This window comes from Oryzias latipes, chromosome 3 (assembly GCF_002234675.1).
Source record: "Oryzias latipes chromosome 3, ASM223467v1".
NCBI classification, from domain to species: domain Eukaryota; kingdom Metazoa; phylum Chordata; class Actinopteri; order Beloniformes; family Adrianichthyidae; genus Oryzias; species Oryzias latipes.
Window position 1 is genome coordinate 13,891,331 of NC_019861.2, and position 18,901 is coordinate 13,910,231.

At 39.6% G+C, this 18,901-nt stretch overlaps 2 protein-coding genes and 1 long non-coding RNA gene across 8 annotated transcripts in view; 1 reads left to right on the forward strand and 2 right to left on the reverse strand.

The window, feature by feature from the left end:
• The first annotated feature begins 135 nt into the window (after window positions 1–135).
• LOC101174331 (phosphorylase b kinase regulatory subunit alpha, liver isoform) lies at window positions 136–15,972 on the forward strand. Of its 6 annotated transcripts, XM_023953334.1 has the most exons (34): window positions 136–300; window positions 372–448; window positions 531–620; window positions 2,782–2,940; window positions 3,390–3,437; window positions 4,692–4,860; window positions 4,984–5,066; window positions 5,303–5,383; window positions 5,489–5,587; window positions 5,658–5,804; window positions 5,880–5,933; window positions 6,049–6,171; window positions 7,275–7,370; window positions 7,477–7,584; window positions 7,675–7,753; window positions 7,858–7,992; window positions 8,099–8,208; window positions 8,301–8,445; window positions 9,002–9,080; window positions 9,159–9,274; window positions 9,370–9,540; window positions 9,773–9,891; window positions 9,978–10,114; window positions 10,202–10,364; window positions 10,585–10,664; window positions 10,803–10,881; window positions 10,958–11,087; window positions 11,164–11,265; window positions 12,193–12,311; window positions 12,419–12,442; window positions 12,864–12,917; window positions 14,118–14,351; window positions 14,420–14,620; window positions 14,711–15,972. In XM_023953334.1, exons 3-34 carry the CDS (start codon window positions 543–545, stop codon window positions 14,882–14,884), a joined length of 3,696 nt encoding a protein of 1,231 aa, XP_023809102.1. In that variant the 5' UTR covers window positions 136–300; window positions 372–448; window positions 531–542; the 3' UTR covers window positions 14,885–15,972. The 6 variants fall into 6 exon arrangements, with proteins under 6 accessions (XP_023809102.1, XP_023809101.1, XP_023809103.1 ...); XM_023953333.1 differs by having other exon boundaries at window positions 136–448; XM_023953335.1 differs by having other exon boundaries at window positions 136–448; window positions 9,773–9,882.
• LOC110017301 lies at window positions 926–9,512 on the reverse strand. Its single transcript, XR_002292666.1, has 5 exons — window positions 9,399–9,512; window positions 9,175–9,219; window positions 8,379–8,472; window positions 5,295–5,366; window positions 926–1,299 (listed from the first exon to the last, which is right to left on the reverse strand). It is a non-coding gene; the product is annotated as an uncharacterized LOC110017301 (long non-coding RNA).
• Window positions 15,973–16,504: 532 nt separating the features above from the next.
• ppef1 (protein phosphatase with EF-hand domain 1) overlaps window positions 16,505–18,901 on the reverse strand; it is a 36,942-nt gene continuing 34,545 nt past the window's right edge. Inside the window, exons 24-26 of the mRNA XM_020712694.2 lie at window positions 18,149–18,277; window positions 17,117–17,329; window positions 16,505–17,038 (exon numbers count right to left, since the gene is read on the reverse strand). The gene's annotated coding sequence lies outside the window, so the exon portion shown is untranslated. The remainder of the gene's footprint in view (window positions 17,039–17,116; window positions 17,330–18,148; window positions 18,278–18,901) is intronic.

An 18,901-nucleotide genomic window follows, 5' to 3' on the forward strand; every position in this document is an offset into this window, starting at 1 on the left:
TAAGGACAAAAAAACAAATGTTTATATTCCATGTAGATCACAGGTATTTGTCGCCCTCTACCGAAATGATTTGGTACAACAACAAAGTTCTGCGTCCAAAGCAAGAACAGGCGATTGGCGCCCTCTATTGGTCGTGCCTGACACATGAGAACATTCTGTCTCCTCGTCAGAATGGATGGACGTTGGCGCACAAACGCCCCGTCCTGGCCCGACTTCATGTAGGGAACTTCCTCTGCAGTCATCTACACAGCCCGACGCTTTCAGGGAAGCACCTTGACAGGGAAAGCCGGCTTGGTGGTCGTAAGTACGGCTCTGTGAACTTGTTTTGGAAATGTTGCTTTCGTTCTGAACAACTGGATGCTACGCAGCAGCTAGCGATCCTAGCACCTGACCAGCCCTTACAGGACAGCAGGATTTCTGAGGATGCCAGGAGACCTTAATGACTAAGGTAATGCTAATAATCAGGACGCACGCGGGTGTCCCGGGTGAGCGGGACTGAGTGACAGAGTTGACACTTGTTGTGTGGGCAGCGCTGAGGCAGGATGAGGAGCCGCAGTAACTCAGGAGTGAGGCTGGACGGATATGCCAGGCTGGTCCAAGAAACCATCCTGTGTCACCAGGTGAGTCCAGGAGGAACCAGACACTTATCCTCTTTAAATCCAGGGAAATAAAAAAAAAAACAAACAAACAAAAAAAAAACCATTACATTTTTATTTACTGAATTCTTTAAACTTCCATAACTGTATGTAATTTCCAGACTGTGTTTGAAACATCTTTTTTTTTCTTCTAAAATGTGAGGTTATTTACCTTTTTTTTGCTTCAACTGTGCTTATTAAGCCATTATAATAATAATAAATAAAAAAAAAGAAGTTAAAAAATCCTAAATAGAGCATAAAAACAAATAAAAGGAACAACACATCAGAAATCTAATCAAATCAGTTTGTTTATTGATTAGCTCCTGTTTTCCACATGCATAAAACAATTAAACAACAACAAAAAAAAGCACATGGGTGTTGATGTACACTGTATTCATGCCGATGTTTCTCCTCCTCTGTGGTTAAAGGTTGAACTACATCAGCTGCAGAGAAATAAACAAAGTGTGAGCAAAGTTCAGCTGCTGGAATAACCAGAGCGCCTTTATCAGCTCCTGGGTTCACACTGACACTGTCAGCAGCTGTCTGAGTTAAAACTGTTGCACTGAGGGTCCCTCAGCACAGACGGGGGACTATCGGCTTTCCACGCACTCGCATTGGTCAGAAGACACAGGAGGACCGACACCCTCTGAACACGTGTCGTTCACTACAAGAGAGCAGAAGGCACAAATGCTTCATATTCTAGTATTTCCTGGGGGAAATGTGAGACACAAACACACCAGCAGTTATTATAATCCATGGTTTTGACGTTATTTAGCCACTCAGAAATAATAAATCCCACACTATTTATGATTTTTGATTCATCTCCAGGACCTTTAAACTGTTTGAAAAAGATAATTTGCTGTTTTGTTGTTGTTGTATTGAATGAATTTATCTTTAGGTTGAGCGTAAACTTGTTAAACCGATACTGTTTGTTTTAGGGAAATATCCGTACCTGATAATAATAAAATAAAATAAAAATCGTGTTACAGATAAATATATGGAAGCAGTTTTAGGTTACAGTAATTTTCTTGTTTTATTGAAAGCCTGCGGTGAATTTCTAGATTTTACTGCATCGTCAGGGGTGTTGATGAAACTATCAAAAAGCAAACTCCCGTTTAGTGTTTTTGCATTGAACTGCCTTGTCAAAGAATTCATTGCTTGTACTTTGTGATGCTGTTATGTTTGAAGGGTTGCAAGCCAGAAAAGACATTTAATCAGCACTAATAAAGCATTATTCTTTAAATTTTAGTTGACATAAAATTGACAAAATAATAAACAACAAAAAATACGTTTGAGTATTTTGACCGGGCAAAATACTCAAAAAGGGCAAAAGCTATGGCTTAGAAACCCAAACGAATTAGCGCTGTGGCAGAAGGACATTGTCTCCTGCTGAAAGATGACAGCTGCTTTTCCTATTTTTATTATAATTCTTTTTTGGTTAATAGAAGAACAGAAGCTGAAGATTGTAGAATACATCGATTGTTTTTAGGTGATACGTTTCCTACGGTGGCCCTGAAGTTCAAATCACATCAACAAATCACTTGACACAAAAACATTTCAGAGATCACAATGACAATAAAAACAACAACAAAAAACAAAACGTCAGAAACCAAAATGTAAAAAAAACACAAAATAAAAACTACATTTTGGAGGGAAAAAAATTGAATTTCCAGAAGACAAAATGAAATTTTCAAAAATGAAAAACATTTCAAGAAGCAAAAGGAAATGTTGGAAAAAGGAAACACAATGGGAAACCGGAAAAGGTGGGTACTGAGGGACATGTTCAGTGTCGCTTCAAGCCAAATAACTTTCAGTTTAAATGAACTTCAAACATCATCATCCAATCAGCGATGTCCCTCAGGACCTACCTTCTTTTTGGTTTCACGTTGTGTTTCATTTTTCCATCATTTCATTTTGTTTTCTGAAATGTTTTTTATTTTATTTTTGAATATTACTTTTTGTTTTCTGGAAATTCATTTTGTCCTCTGAAATGTTTTTTCATAATTGTTTTTTACGAAATGTAACTCTGCTTTTTATCATTTGTTTTTTAATATTTTATGTATTGAGGGATTTGTTGAATGATTTGCACTTAAGGGCCACCTTAATTTTCCCCTTAAAACACATTTCATACGTTTCCTTTCTTCAGAACCCAGTGACCGGACTTCTTCCTGCCAGCATCCAGAAGAAGGACGCCTGGGTGAGGGACAATGTGTACAGTATCATGGCGGTGTGGGGGCTGGGGATGGCGTACCGCAAGAACGCCGATCGGGACGAAGATAAAGCCAAAGCCTACGAGCTGGAGCAGGTGTGTTTGTCACAGAGCGCGACGATGAAGAGCAATCGAATCCTCTTTTTTTTTTTTTTTAGATCACAAAAACTATTTTTGGACAGGAGAATGCAGAAAAGGTCGTGGTTGGGGTCATAGCCTCATGTGAACAGCAAAAGTCAGGGATGTCACATTGTAGTTAAAAAAAATAAAGGGTAAAAAGGAGTATGTGTAAACTTTATATAAAATGTTTGCATTTGTGTCCCTTTAAATAATAAAATTGATTCATTAACCTTAATGAATAGTTATACAGAAAAAAATATAGAAACAAAAGTTAATCTAGATCAGGCATTATTAATTGTCACAACAATTTTAATATACTTATATTTTTACAGATTTTATTCGGTTTCTTGCTCTATCATTTTCTTCTCTCTAAATGGTAATAAGCATTTACTGATGGCTGTCTTTAACTTGTGTTTTGGTGGCAGAGTGTAGTAAAACTAATGCAGGGGCTCCTCCAATGCATGATGAGACAGGTAAGAGACCAACGCAAACATTCTGCCTTTACAGGTTCCCTTGTTTACACACAAACATATTGGACTGCAGCAGAAAATCAAGTTTGAACTTTTGTTTCTTGACCTTTTGCTTTTCACACAGCCTGTTCAGTGGAGCCAGTTATTGAAATAATCATGCATTTTGTGGTGCAAGAACCAAATTTGACATGGGTGTACCTTAGGATTCCCTAAGAAAAGCACGTTAGTCACTAGAAAACTACAAGATTTTAAAATATATATTATTAATACATGTAATGGTGTTCTGTAGGTACCCCTCAAGTTTAAAAAATTGCCTTTTGTGTATTAACAATTCAAATTAGGCCTGCACAATAAATCACAAATTCATCGTTATTGCGATATCAAGCTGTGCAATGTGAATATTGCAAAAAACGGCAACATTTGTGATAAATGGTTATGTTAAATTTGCTAAAACAGTCTTATGGCACCTTGAAGTATTTTTTACAAATCAAAAAAAATACCTTTATGCATTTGACCAATCAGATAGAGCCCTGTTATGTTAGACGCTTTCCTCCTATGTAGACTAGGAGTATAATTTAAGTTATGTGGACTTTTAACTTTTCTGAATTAGCCTGTTGCAGTGAAATGGAAATGATGTATTTAGTTGTTCTGCTATTTGTTAATTTATCGCAAGTTATATCGCCATTGCAATATTGATCACTAATATCACAAATCGGGCATTTTCCTTGTATCGTGCAGCTCTACTCCATATTGTTGAGACTGGGATAAATAGACGATGAATATTTTTGATACAATTAATGCTGCGGTCACAAATGTAACTGGGGCCGTGTGATGGGGAGGCATCGGCAGAATCAACACGATTTCAGTCCGCTGCCTGATTTTTTTTTTTTTTTGTTGAAAATCGTTGGTGTGGTCATGAATGTAGGCGTCAGTCAGTCAGGCAGGGATGATGCCGTTATCAAATCGGGCGACAGCTGGGAGGCCACATGCTGCCCTGCAGCAGCTCTGATTGGACTATCCGTCGATCTCAAGTGCCACCGGCTGCTCGGTAGCCCGGTGGTACATAAAAACTGGGCCATTCTGCACCAGTGGTCATTTGCAACTCATATTTTGAGCACGCACTATAATCATGTCCGTTTTACAAATGCACTCATGACTAGCACTACGGCTCTGAAGCATTACTTTTAGTTTGGCCTTATTTTGTGTGTAGTCCCTGTTGCTACAGCAAATAAGGGGTTCATAACGCTGTTTTCACAGGTGGATAAGGTGGAGAAGTTCAAGCTGACCCAGAGCACAAAGGACTGCTTGCATGCCAAATATGACACTCCCACCTGTGCTACTGTAGTTGGTGATGACGAGTGGGGTCATCTCCAGGTGGATGCTACCTCCATTTACCTGCTGATGCTTGCCCAGATGACAGCCTCAGGTGCATTGTTACTTATGTCATATTCAAATATATTTTATTTCTGTGTTATTTTTAAAAATCTATTTTGTTGTGAATTACTCCAAACATTAAGAGATTTGTCCGTGTTTTTGCATCTACACGCAGGTCTCAGAATCATTTCAACCCTCGATGAGGTAGCCTTTATCCAGAACTTAGTGTTCTACATAGAAGCAGCCTACAAAGTGGCGGTAAGCAGTTTTCTGACCTTTGTTTGGGAGGTTGCTGTCTAGAAGAAATAAGTGGAAACCTAAATATGCTTTACTGACTCAATGTTTCAAAGTAAAAGCCTAAGAGCAACATAAAAATTCCTTGAATCTGATGCAGCTTTTTCCACAAATATCCCAGCTAAACTGTTCTGTATAGAACGTTCTACAAGAAAATAATAGATGCAAGGATTTTCCACAATATTATTTTACCTCTGCAGGATTATGGGATGTGGGAACGAGGTGACAAGACCAACCAGGGCATTCCAGAGCTCAATGGCAGTTCTGTAGGAATGGCAAAGGTAGAGAATGCTTCATGTTCAAAACCAACTGAGCAGCTCACAAAAATCAAAGATGCTTTGTAAAAACTGTTCGGCATGAATGGAAGTTGTGCGTTGATGTTGCAGGCTGCTCTGGAGGCCATAGATGAACTGGATCTGTTTGGTGCTCACGGAGGGCCTAAGTCAGTCATTCATGTTTTGCCTGATGAAGTGGAGCACTGTCAGGTATGGCTGCACTAATCTCTATTTCTCAGCGTCCCTGCAGCTATAACCCCAGCCGCATGCTTTTCTTCAGGCCATCCTCTGCTCCATGCTTCCAAGAGCCTCCACGTCCAAAGAGATAGATGCCGGTCTTCTGTCTGTCATTTCTTTCCCCGCTTTTGCGGTGGAGGACGCCGACCTGGTGGCCATCACTAAGTCAGAAATCATAGGCAAGCTACAGGTACAGCTGCAGCAGAAGCAAAGTTGAGAGCTCTTAGGCCACAACTCGGACCAAACGTTTCTGACCTGATTTCAGGGTCGCTATGGTTGCTGTCGCTTCATTAGGGATGGATATCATTGTCCTAAAGAGGTAACGACTCTGCACTTTCAAAATCGAAACCAGGATTTAAGATGTGTTCAAAAAAATGTTGAAGTCCTGGGTCGAAGAGAAAAAAATGATCACATTTTGTTTGATGTGTTGCTAGGATCCCACTCGACTGCACTATGACCCTGCAGAGCTCAAGCTGTTTGAGAACATTGAAAGCGAGTGGCCTGTGTTCTGGAATTACCTCATTCTTGATGGCATCTTCTTTGGAGATCAAGTCCAGGTAACAGATACATTTACAGCTGATTACTAGAATTATATGTTGACATGCTTTGTGCAAAATCTGTTTTGTTTTACTTTAGAGATTAACTGATAGTTCTAAAGAGAAAATATCGAGCTTTTACGCTTTCATAGGTTTATGTTTTTCATAAATAATTTCACATTTAAGAAAAATAGGTCTTTGATCAAAGGGCCTGTGAGACATTAGACACAAATTCTTAAAATGCCTTTCAGAAACAGAAAAAGTAAAATTGTTTATTGGAATGCTAGAAAAAAAAACATTTTTTTGGCTTGGGTGGGAGGTATAGGTGTTTCTGATAGTTTTTGCCATAAAACAAAAATTTTTTAAATCTGTAGAAGGTATTCCATGAGACACTGTTATGTGAGTTGGACCAAAACAGTATTGTCCTTCTTAAATGTGCAGAAATCCTGCATTTATATATTTTAATTATCTTAATTTCTTTTGAGTCCTACTCTTATCATCTTTTAGCCCAAATTGAAAAAAAACTTTGCAGTTTTCTAGGACGTAGTTTCTGCAGAGCGTTAGTCGTTCAGAGGTAGATATTTGCCTGATTTGTGGGCGGGGCACAGAGTAAGTCCGCCCCCCTTCCCCTCCCCGTTACTGAGAGCTTTCTGTTTACATGCTCTCCCGCTAGCTTACAGCCCTTCACAACCCCAACCTAGCATTACAATATTGGAGCTACCCAGCCGGACAGTTTTGATCCAGATACCAGCTCAGACGAACAAAACAAGGTGTTCATGGTTTTATTTGTCTGCAATCAGAATGGAGCAGAGCAGGGAGCTTGTGGCCCGCCCACTGTATTTTCTACGTGGTAAATACCCTCTCTTTCAAAGGGCATTCATTAAAACCATTTGAAAGAAGAAATACTCATAAATGCAATTTTAAGCTTAATTTTCCATGTCTGTGTCCATGAGAAAAAAAAAAAAGAACAAGATTAAAAACACCAAAAACCTGATTTCCATTATAGTGAGTCTGTAAAGCACTGTTTAATTAAACACAGAGCTCTGATTAATGTAGTTTTCTATCATATCCTTTGTGCTTAGAATTCCTAATGAAGTTGGACAGTGATAACATGTTGTGCTCAGGTTCAGGAGTACCGTGAGGCACTGGAAGGTGTTTTGCTCAGAGGGAAGAACGGCATCAAAATCGTTCCTGAACTTTACGCGGTACCACTGGATAAGGTATGCTAGTCAAAGAAGTTCTCCGGCTCTGTTAGTTCCCATAGTGATTTTTCACCTTTGAACTCAAAATATTTGCAACCTTACAAAATCTGTTTCCTGTTCACAGATAGAGGAGGAGTACAGCAACCCTCACTCTGTGGAGAGAGTGCCCATGGGGCAGCTGCCTCACATGTGGGGGCAGTCACTCTATATCTTGGGTTGCCTCCTTGCTGAGGTACTGACACAGTTCCACGCGCAAAACATTATGATGACTAACCTAAGGATAAAAGCCTCTATATTTTCTCTTGGTTTGCATGTGTATTAGGGTTTCTTAGCTCCAGGAGAAATCGATCCTCTCAACAGAAGATTCTCCACAAACTTCAAGCCAGATGTTGTAGTTCAAGGTTGGATAAAATTATTCACAGTCTGCTTGATGAGGAAAGGTTTTCTAGTTTTTTTTCCACCCTCTCATTTAATTTTGCACTATGTCTTTTTTTTTGCCTTTTAGTTTGTGTTCTAGCGGAAACAGAAGAGATTCAGGAGCTTCTGCGGGCTCTTGGGATTACAGTTCAGACAATATCAGAAGTTCTGCCAATCAGAGTCATGCCCGCTCGCATCCTTAGCCACGTTTATGTCAAACTGGGTAAAAACAAAAAAGAAGAAAAAAGTCCCATCACGTCCCATAATAAGCCACGTGTGTCTCTATGCATTTCACCAAGTAAGACTAACAACTGGCCTCATTAATGCAGGAAACAGCAAGAAACTGAAGTTGAGCGGAAGGCCTTACAGACACATTGGAGTCCTGGGAACATCCAAATTCTATGAGATCAGGAACCGCTCCTACATATTCACCCCCCAGGTAAAACCGCCATGGCTGCAATAGGCATAAACTCAGCTGCAAAGACGCTTTTTTTTATTTTTTATTCCTACGTCTGGATCCTCTCTGCTCAGTTTCTGGATCAGCATCATTTCTATCTGGCTCTGGACAATCAGATGATTGTGGAGATGTTGCGGACAGAGCTGGCCTACCTCTCATCCTGCTGGAGGATGACAGGACGTCCCACGCTGACCTTTCCCATCACCCGCAGCATGCTTGGTACGAAAACCCGGATCTTGCTCGTGGCTGTATTGAAAAAGATTTTGCACGTAAAGTTGGTTCCTTTTGACTTCAAATATTGCCACTGACATAACTTTTTTAACAGACCATCAGAGTACTAATGTTTTACCACTTGTTTCCAATAAACACACATATATATTATTCTGAAATGTTACAAGTTCAATTGGTAAATGGTAAATGGCGTATACTTGTATAGCGCCTTTCTTCCTACAAGGACAAAGCGCTTTACAGTCACAGACCCATTCACCCAGTCACACACACATTCACTCACACATTCACACACTGATGGCGGCTCCGCTGCCAAACACAGGCGCCTGCCTACCACCAGAGGCAAGGTGGGGTTCAGTGTCTTGCCCAAGGACACTTCGACTCATGGGCGTGCAAGGCGGGAATCGAACCTGCAATCTTATGATCATGGGTCGACCGCCCTACCGCTGCACCACGGCCGCCAATGGAACTGTAGAAAACCATTTCACTTTTTTCAAACTACATTTATCAGACCAAGCTGAACTACCCTTTTCTTTTTTTTGTCCAGTTGATGACGGCGATGCAATTGATCCATGTATCATAGCAACACTCAGAAAACTTGAGGATGGCTATTTTGCTGGAGCAAGGTTAGTTTACATTTGACGGATGATGATGTAACAAATATAAACATATTTCTGTAACTTAACAACACATTCCTTCTATAGGGTGCAGATGTCTGACCTCTCCAGTGTCCAAACCACGTCGTTCCGCACACGCCTCTCTTTCCTGGACGAGGAGAGTGACGAAAGCTTATTTGAAGAAAATGAAGAGGAGGATGATGGTATGTAGGGAGGGAAATGAAACACCACTCTGTCCTCAAATAAAAAAGCTACAAACAACCATTTTTGTTGTTGTTTGTTGCTCTTTTTTTGTCAGAGGGTTCCAAGGACGGGTTTGATCAGTACCTCATGCAGCTCCTCCAGAGCACCGCCGCTCAGTCCCACCTTCCCCCCATCCAGAGAGGACTGCAACACATCTTCAGTGCCGAGCACACCACAAAGGACATTCTGTCGTTTATGGCCCAGGTTCAGGGTCTGAATGAACTCAGTGAGTTTTCCTAAGAATAAATGAAAGTACCTTAACCACAAGGCAGGTTTGAATTGTTAGCTGCAGACACAGAAAACTTTCCTTAGTTGTGTTATTAAAGAGTTGGAAAAAAAAGAAATGTTTTTGGGTTTTTATATTTAAGATAAAATGACTGCCTAAAGATCAGTGTATATAGTTTGGTAACGTTTTGAATACCTATGATATTAGAAAGACAAAACTCTCTGTGTTTTAGAGTCTTCATTATATCTACCCACGGCTCCAGTCATGGCTAGGCACCGCAGATCCCTCAACCTCCTTGAAGTTCCTCATCTGCCGCCTGGTTTGCATGCAAATCAGAGCAAAGTACATCCACTGGGTTCTTCTGCAATCAACTTTGTTGCTCTTTTCCTTTTTACGTCCTAACTCTGAGTGTCCGTTATGATTCTTCCTCTTTCAAGCTCCACAGTATTGCAGAGCTGCAGCTTCCTCAAGACTCCTGTGGTAATACTGATTTTGCAGCATTGGTAAGGCAGCTAAAGGAGTGCCCCACTCTTCAGGACCAGGCTGACATCCTCTACATTCTCTACGTCATGAAGTATTCTCATACACACCTGCAACATGAAAATCACAGTTTGATTGATTTTCTTTTTTTCTGATTGCTTGACTTTGCTCCTACTAATAGAGGAGCTGACTGGGTGGTGGAGTTGTCAGGCGCCGGAATGGGTGGGGCGAGTGTTCATTCGTTGTTGGAGGAGCTGTATGCGCAAGCTGGAGCCTGCAAAGAGTGGGGGCTTATTAGATACATCTCTGGAATACTGCGCAAGAGAGTGGAGGTCCTTGCTGAGGTCAGTAAGATGTTCTAGGGGATGAAATTGACAGAACTTGAAATTTTGCTAGTAGTTGGTAAATCTTTGTTAGAAGACATTTTAGCTCTTTTTCTTTCTTTTTTTTTCTAGCATTTTCAGAACCTCTTTTAAACTGTCCAAAAATATTTTCCATAAAATTCACTACATCAGTTTTATAAAGTCACACGTGTATTCAAATATCTTTTTTTTTTCTTATCAGGCCTGCACAGATCTCATTTCCCATCACAAGCAGCTGACTGTGGGTCTGCCTCCAGAACCCAGAGAACGAGTGATAACAACGTAAGTTCTCTGTGTAGATGGAAGGTGTCTTAAATCCATCCATTCAGTTTCTAAACCCGCACAATCCCTTTTGCATGTCTTTATTGCATGGTGGTGTTGTGTATCAGCCAGGCACAGAACGATTTTGTTTTCCTTTAGGCCACTTCCCCCTGAAGAGCTGAACACTCTGATATATGAAGCCAGCGGTCAGGACATCAGTGTGGCTGTTCTGACTCAGGTAAACATGCAGACGTCAAATTTCTGGATTCTGATCTCACAGCTTTGACATATACTGTACATATCTATCATTAAAGGAAATCATGGCCTATCTGGCCATGTATGTACGCTCCCAACCTGCTCTGTTTGGGGACATGATCCGACTCCGGATAGGACTCATCATGCAAGTCATGGCAACAGAGCTAGCTCGTAGCCTTCACTGTTCTGGTATGAAAAACAGATCCATAATATTTCTGCGTGGGTTACTAAGGTGTGGAAATCAGAACTATGGTTTGCTTTGAAGGTGAGGACGCGTCCGAGAGTTTGATGAGCCTGAGTCCCTTTGACATGAAGAACCTGCTGCACCACATCCTCAGCGGCAAAGAGTTTGGGGTGGAAAGAAGCAGTGAGTGCTTTCATGTAATCTAATACAGCATGATGCTGTTAATCTGTAGTTTCAGATTAAGAAAATATCCCTGTGTTATCTCTGTATTACATTTTAAACATGCATTTAGTTAGAAAAAAACGCACTTATATGCTGATTACTGAAAGAAAATGTTAGCAACTAGTTAGATAGATTTTCACACTTCAACTTTTGAAAAGTTAAGCACAAGTCAAATATTTCTGAAGAAACTGTTGGGAGTCACAGGAATTAATCGAAAAAAAAAATGTTCTGTTATTTTAGTTATTTTAGGGGCTCTTCTATCTTGCTCTAAGACCAAAGGGCTTTACAGTAACAGTTCACACACTGATGCCACTCCACTGCCTTAGATGGTGCAAACCTGTAACCAAAAGCAATGTGCGGTTCAGTTTTAACAAAAAGTTAGGTTTTATTTTTGTGTAATTTCAGAGAAGGGTATATAGTTCTATGCTTAATCTCTAGTGAACAAATTTGGAGAAAAGTGGATAGAAGCAAGGAAGCAAGGAAATGATCTTTCTGGAAAGAATAAATTGGGTGTCACAAGCCAAACTAAAAAAAGGAAATGCTTCACTTTTGGAAAAAAGAGGGCCCAAGCACAGAGCCCTGGGGCACTCCTGGACTGACTGGGAAAGGTTAGATATGAAGGGAAAGCTGAGGGCTCTGAATGAAACTAGCGTAGAAGAGTACAAATGGATAAATGGTAAAAGTATTTTAAGGTTCATAGATTTCCGAAGGTAAATCTGTAGTAAAAACACTAGTATTTGCTTATATTAAATCTCTGAAGGAAAAATGTTCTACTACTATGTGAAAAAAAACAATAAAAATACATGTCGCTATAGGACCTGTCACAGTAAAGCGATTGAGCATATTGTTTAGTGACACCTCGTCTCTTATGGTGCTTTTGTGTGACAGTGCGCCCGATTCAGTCCACCGCCACCAGTCCTGCAATCTCTATCCATGAACTGGGTCACACAGGAGCAACAAAGAACGAACGCACAGGAATACACAAGTTAAAGAGTGAGATTAAACAGGTTAGTATCATTTTTATCCACGTCTTTGGAACTATTAATCCAGCGTTATTGTCTTTCTTTCTATCTGCATTTGGACAAATTAACACTGTTCTCGCTTTTGATTGCAGCTGGATGACTCTCGGCCTGTCAGTGTGGGTTGGCTTTGACAATATCAAGCATGTGACTTGCTTATAACCGCAATCTGATTAACCGAACCGCCGGCTAAATTCTTGTCGCCAGCTTTAACACTTGGTGTGCCGCTTTGCCCTTCATTGCTGGAGTCAGCGTCTTTCCATCATTGCCTTCTTTCCCACGTGTCACGCAGGAATCATCATTGTCTAGATTGTACTCTATAGAGAAACATCTCATTTGAAATGACTAGATTTTATGATCTCCGTGTCCTTCTAAAACCAAATTAAGCCGCTTTTAAATGTTTGTCCTTTTTTATGCAATTTTCCCGGCATGTTTTTTTTTAAATGCTTTTCTTTTTCACAGGCATGTAGAGGTCTGCAAATGAGAATTATGTGAACCCTTTCAAACTGTCTGTCATCTATCATTCATCTCCGTGTGTAGATCATCGGTGGCAGTCATTCTTTGAGTAGCAATGTGACCTCTCCTCGTTCCACGGTAAACCATTCCATCTCTGCGGCTCTGCATTACCGTGCTTTGTCTTTGTTTGTGTTAGCTGTGTTCAAAAATGAGTGTGTGAGATCAAAAATAGACAGTTTTCAAACATTTACTTTCAGATTTAATAAGTAGACAGTTAAAAAAAATGTTTGAAAGAAGACAATCTTTTTGGTTTTTCTGACAAACATATTTTTTTAACAAAACTTTTAAAGATATTTAGGGTAGTTGCTTTGACCTGCAGTAATTTATATTGACATTTTTCTGGATTTGGGCTGAAGGATAACATTCTTTTTAGCTATACATATAAAATCTACCAATGTTACCAATTATAAAATAAAATAAACCAGTTTTACATAATACAATTGTACAAGTTTGCAAGTAAGTTTCTTTAAAAAAGAAAGAAAATGACTCAGAAAATAGGAGTTATACCATGGTCCGGGTGAGTTGTCGATTCTGATTGGCTGCTGGGTGTGCATTAAAAAGTTTTAATGCACAGTGATAATGCACTCTTAAAAAACAAGTTCTGGTCACATAGCTTTAATGTTTCTATATCACTGTGCTGGATTATTTAAAACCAACTTTTACTTGATCATCTGGACAGAAACAAGCGAGAAGAGGTGTACTTTCTCTCTGAACTGATGCTTTATTTAACAAAAAGCGATCCAAACTGAAAAAATAACAAGAATAAAGTACTAAAAACTGGTTGAATATTTATTTCTTTTGTAAGTGACCATGGTATAAGCGGGTTAATGGCCAAAGGAGTGTGCATTATCAGAAATTAACGAACTTTGCGGAAGCAACCGTAGTTCAGGCTTCCACGGCGTGCGTTAATTTCTGATAATGCACACTCTGTTGGCCATTAACCCTTACAAAACCATTTCTCAAGTTTATCTTGCATGCTAAATGATCAGTTTATAAGTGATAGTTAAACATGCAATAATACCATTTTTTATATCTGCTACCGTGTCCTGTTTTGCTTGAAGGACTGCATGAACTATGTAACTAATGTTGTCAGTGTTCAGCATCTACCATCAGCATTTTCCAATTGATCAGTGATTGAACTGTGATGCAAATGTATTGCTGTAGAACAAACCTCTAGCTGTGCCGTGTAGATGTTACTGACAAGTCTGATTGTCACATCTATAGAGCTGTGTTTTGAATTCAGCACTGTGGTCTGCTGGTGCTTCTAACTCATCACAGCGCTGCAGTAGCCCCTCCACCCCCAGTGGAATCCTGTCCCCGGTGGGTCACGGTTCTGTGTACGGCCAGCTGCACTGGGAGGAGAGGCAGGGCCAGTGGCTGCGCAGACGAAGGCTGGATGGAGCCATCAACAGAGTCCCAATGGGCTTCTACCAAAAAGTATGGCGGATATTGCAGAAGTGCCACGGGCTATCCATCGATGGATATGTTCTGCCCTCTTCTACCACAAGAGAGGTAAAACGCGGCTCTGAAAATGTTTGCCTGCATGATCATGGCTGCGTTTAACTGTGTTGTGTGCGTAGATGACAACAGGGGAGATCAAGTTTGCAGTGCAGGTGGAGTCGGTTCTGAACCACGTCCCTCAGCCTGAGTACCGGCAGCTGCTGGTGGAGACTGTGATGGTTCTGGGCCTTGTGGCTGACATAGACGTGGACAACATTGGCGGCATCATCCATGTGGATCGCATTTTGCATCTGGCCAATGACCTTTTCCTCAGTGACCAGGTATTCATGCCTAAAGAAACTAATGATGGTAAAAAGATCATATGAATTAGTAAATTTTCTTTTTGAGCTCACTTTGTTATTTTCATTCAGAAATCCCACTGTGCCAGCGATTATTTCCTGGAAAAGGATCCAGCGACCGGAATTTGCAACTTTTTTTATGACAGTGCTCCAAGCGGCAGCTTCGGCACCATGACCTATCTGTCCAAGGCCGTTGTCACTTATGTTCAAGACTTTCTGCCCAACTCCAGCTGTCTGATGCAGTGAATTGACAACATGGACAACACCTAAAGCCCCAGAGGCAAAGGTCTGGTGATCAAACGTAGAGAAAGATTCTGTGCATCAGCTCATATGGTACTTATACATGTATTTTAAAGAATAATAACTGCGATGGACTTGGTGGATCCTAAACAGTTGTTTCTTTAGGATTTTTTCCTGTTACAGCATTTGAAAGCAAATTTGCAAATTCCTCTAATGAAGAATGAAAAATATAGGAGAAATACAGATGATAGATATGTTGCACTAATCATTTTTTAGTTTGCTACTTAAAGACTTAACAGATAGATGAAATAATGTTTTTAATATTCACATCACTTCAATTTATTTCACATTTGTTTTATTTAGATTGACATAATTCATCTGGGTATTGGAATTGTTTTGGTTAGTTTCTTTTGTTGCTTATGTCATGTCCCCCCCCCCCACTTAGATCAATAACTTATTTTCTGCCTGTCATTGTTTCGTCTTTAATTATTAAAATTTCAGTGAAATTTGACAATGTAACTGGTAAATTTGCACGTCTTTGTTTATATAATAAAAAAAATACTATTTATCAGACGACAAGAAAATTAATATAATAACATAAGGAATATATAAATGGATTCTAGGCTCTGAGAGTTCAACTAATGTTACTAAAGCTATGCGTTGATTTTGTTTTTTAAGTATGCCTTCTGTTGTGAGTGTGCTTGTATTAATCTGTCTGCATTTGAATGTCAATATTGGGTTTCTAGCAGATGTAAAGTCCTCATTACCTCAGTATGACATGTTCATTTGCTTATGCTGGAGCTCTGCTTCAATCCTTTAATATGGCATCAGCAGACATTTGCTGAAGAACATTTGACATTAGAAGGACATTTTCCATGTACCTGACACGTTCTTTGTCTTCACGAGTCTGTAATGAAGTGAATAACCAAGGCAGCATCGATGGCATCCATGTGTTCTACAGCTCATCCTCAGGTGTTGCCATACGCATGAAAAGTTTCAACTGTAACCTCATGAACTGTGAACACAAAATGATCCATTTGTTGATGTACTGTCCTTTTTTAGTTCAAATGATTAAAGGTTGGACGTTTTTCTTCTTTCTTTTGAATTTATTAATTCCTGCAAAAAAGACCATTCTTAGAAAAAGAGATATAGGGCCTCTTCATATTCTACTTAAAAGCTCTCCATCTTCTCAGTAGTGCTTGTTCAGTTATGGACATTAGATAAAGCAGCTGTTTCTTTCACAAATGGATTCTCTCATTCAACAGCAGAACATAAAAGAAATCCTGCGCAGATGACTAAAAATCATGAATGACTCATCAATCCATTAATTATTAAGCATTTTCACAGACTGGACAGTGCAAGTGTGTGTCAGCCCAGACAAGCTCCACAGCTCAACCAGCAGGGTTTGTCCTTGGTGAGCATTTTCTCCACTTGAAGGGCGACAGACGATGAGAGCATGAGGTTCACACACTCATGGGAGCAGCCTCCGTTTTGCTGGAGGCACTCATTACTGTCTACATGCAGCAAAAGACGAGGAGAATTGCAAAGTTCACTCACACTAACCCAGCAAACTCACTGTTCATCAAATTAAGAACTTTGAAGACTCGACTGATTTTTGAAAATTCCTCAGGTTGCGCATTTATTGATGAATTGATCAAGCGTCCAAAAGATTTCATACTCAAAGAAAAGTGAAATCAGTCTAAAACATATCAGCCATGAGAACAAAATGCTAAACTTGTATCTTTCCAAGAGGGATTCAGTTACCGGTACATGGAATAGAAGCATGGATAAATAAAACTGTCAAACAGCAGAAAGGTTTGAACAAATTCTGAAAAATATACAGCCAAAAGATGCAAAACTATTAAAAATTATTATTCAAGATTTATACAAAAAATGTAAACACTTAATTCAAAAGTTAATAATGTTTAAATGCTTTATTTGTTTTCATCTTTTTACTTGATCACAGACATAATGTTTTAAGTATTCATGTTGACTTAAGCACTTGTGAACACAAGGCAAATCGAACTAAACTCAAACTGTTTCAAACTCACACTGACCCTGGCAGTGTTGTCCATCTCTTTGGAGGGTATATCCACGGGGGCAGATACAGCGGTGGGAGCCCGGCAGGTTTACACCTGTCCTCCAGGCACTCAATTATGTCTGCAGCACCAAAACAAAGCCCATAGTCAGACATACCTTAGATCATTCATGTACATTTGTAACAGCATTTCCTCTTACCTGCACACTTCCCTTCCAATGGTGGTACAGTTGTGTTTTCAGGGGGTGTAGCTGCAAATTTCCTGTATCCAGATGGACATTCTGGAAGGCAGCCATGTCTGTCACGAGCCAAAATGTAACCAGATGTGCAGGAGCATCTGTAGGATCCTGCTGAGTTGGTACATTGATGCCTACAAGGGCCAAGTCCCTGGTTGGCAGCACACTCATCTGTATCTGGATTAGAAAAGATAGTTAGGAAAAATGTCACAAATAAAAATCACTGAATATCCAAATGAAATCTAAAAACTCTAATTTCTATACTGTAGTAGGATAATTTTGATTTGTCCCCTGAGCATCTTTGAATTAGTTTTTCTTTTTTCCACTTGAAAGTGGGCAGATTAAATTATTTTAGTAAGTATCCACCAAATCAACACCTGGCAAACTAGTAAACTGAGAGCTTAAAGTTTTTCATGTGCCCAAAATTCTGTATTCTGCTCTCTTTGGTAAATCAATTACCGGTACATGTCAATGAGACAAATAATGATTTTCCATTCATGTATATGTTTGTGTCCCTTCAGGTACGTTTTTCTAAAATAAAAAGTTGTCAAAGTTAAAATACAAAATTAAAGACAAAGGCCGTTCATATTTCAACCAATATAGAAATTGAAGTCATGTTCACTCATTGACTCAGAACCTCTGGACAAAATCTTTGCTTGGGGAAAGGATGCCAGGATTTAATGTTGCATCTCCAAATCAAATTCATCTTTATCTTTATATCATTTTCATACTAAACACACTCCAAAGTTGGTTGGTGTAAATACTAATCGTTCTTCCTCGGGGGAGAGCTGCTTAGCGAGCCAGGGGCAGCATCATATGTGGAAAAACAACCTCACCACGGCAAGGCGGTGATGCTGGTCCCCAACTAACCACAGCAGCTGAACAGCAGCTCCCCCAGAGGAAGAGGATCCAATTGAGGAAGCACTGGAAATCAAAATGAAAATGAAAAGTAAACATAGGACAGAAATGTATTTCCACAAATTACTGCTGGTATACCTTGGCAGTGGCCATCTGCGGTTTGTTTGCTGTAGCCGGGTGGACATTGGCAGTGGTAGCTCCCAACAGTGTTAATGCAGCCGAACATGCAGCCTGTGACAGCAGCAGGCAGCAGACACTCATCAACATCTGGAAAGAGAGAAATCCCTTTTTTGTGGAAGAAGATGACAAACAGACAAAACGGGAAACATTCATACTTCTGTCTGGCACGGTAACCATCATCAGATTAACGTTTAGAGAAACCAAGTATGCCGATGGAGGTCTGCTGCTTAGTATAGCAGCATTTAAAGTTTCTATTACATTTGTGCAGGTTGAGATGGTGGGCAACCTTCAACACCAAAAGAGCCATTCTCATTGTCCGAAGCTTAGGAGCCAAAGTTTTGCTTCACCCTTTAGAAAAATTCCACACTCCATTGTATTGATGTTACGGTATTTTCTTTAACAATACTTTCTATTATAATACATAACTGAACTTTAGCTTTTTTTTAGCATTATTAAAATTAAATGAAATATAAAGAGAAATTTGCATTTTTTTCTAATTAAAAAATTGTTTTTTGTGTGTTTTGTTTAAAAAAGCACATTTTTGGTCCAAAGATACTGGTTTTTTTTTTAAATGAAAAATGTTAAACTTTGCAAATCAGCAGAGGCATTTTCTTTTGTTATATATACCGTTCAGTAAGTCTACGTTTTCCTCTCTAAACAGCATATCCTCATAATAAACAGAGCTTAAGAAGATCCAACTTTTTACCAATA

Bases quoted from the DNA above. Each gene is read 5' to 3' on its own strand.
- LOC101174331 (XM_023953333.1), top strand. From the start codon at position 543: ATGAGGAGCCGCAGTAACTCAGGAGTGAGGCTGGACGGATATGCCAGG. The intron at 5,588-5,657 runs GTATGGCTGCAC...GCTTTTCTTCAG, and splicing joins ATGAAGTGGAGCACTGTCAG to GCCATCCTCTGCTCCATGCT. The intron at 5,805-5,879 runs GTACAGCTGCAG...ACCTGATTTCAG, and splicing joins AAATCATAGGCAAGCTACAG to GGTCGCTATGGTTGCTGTCG.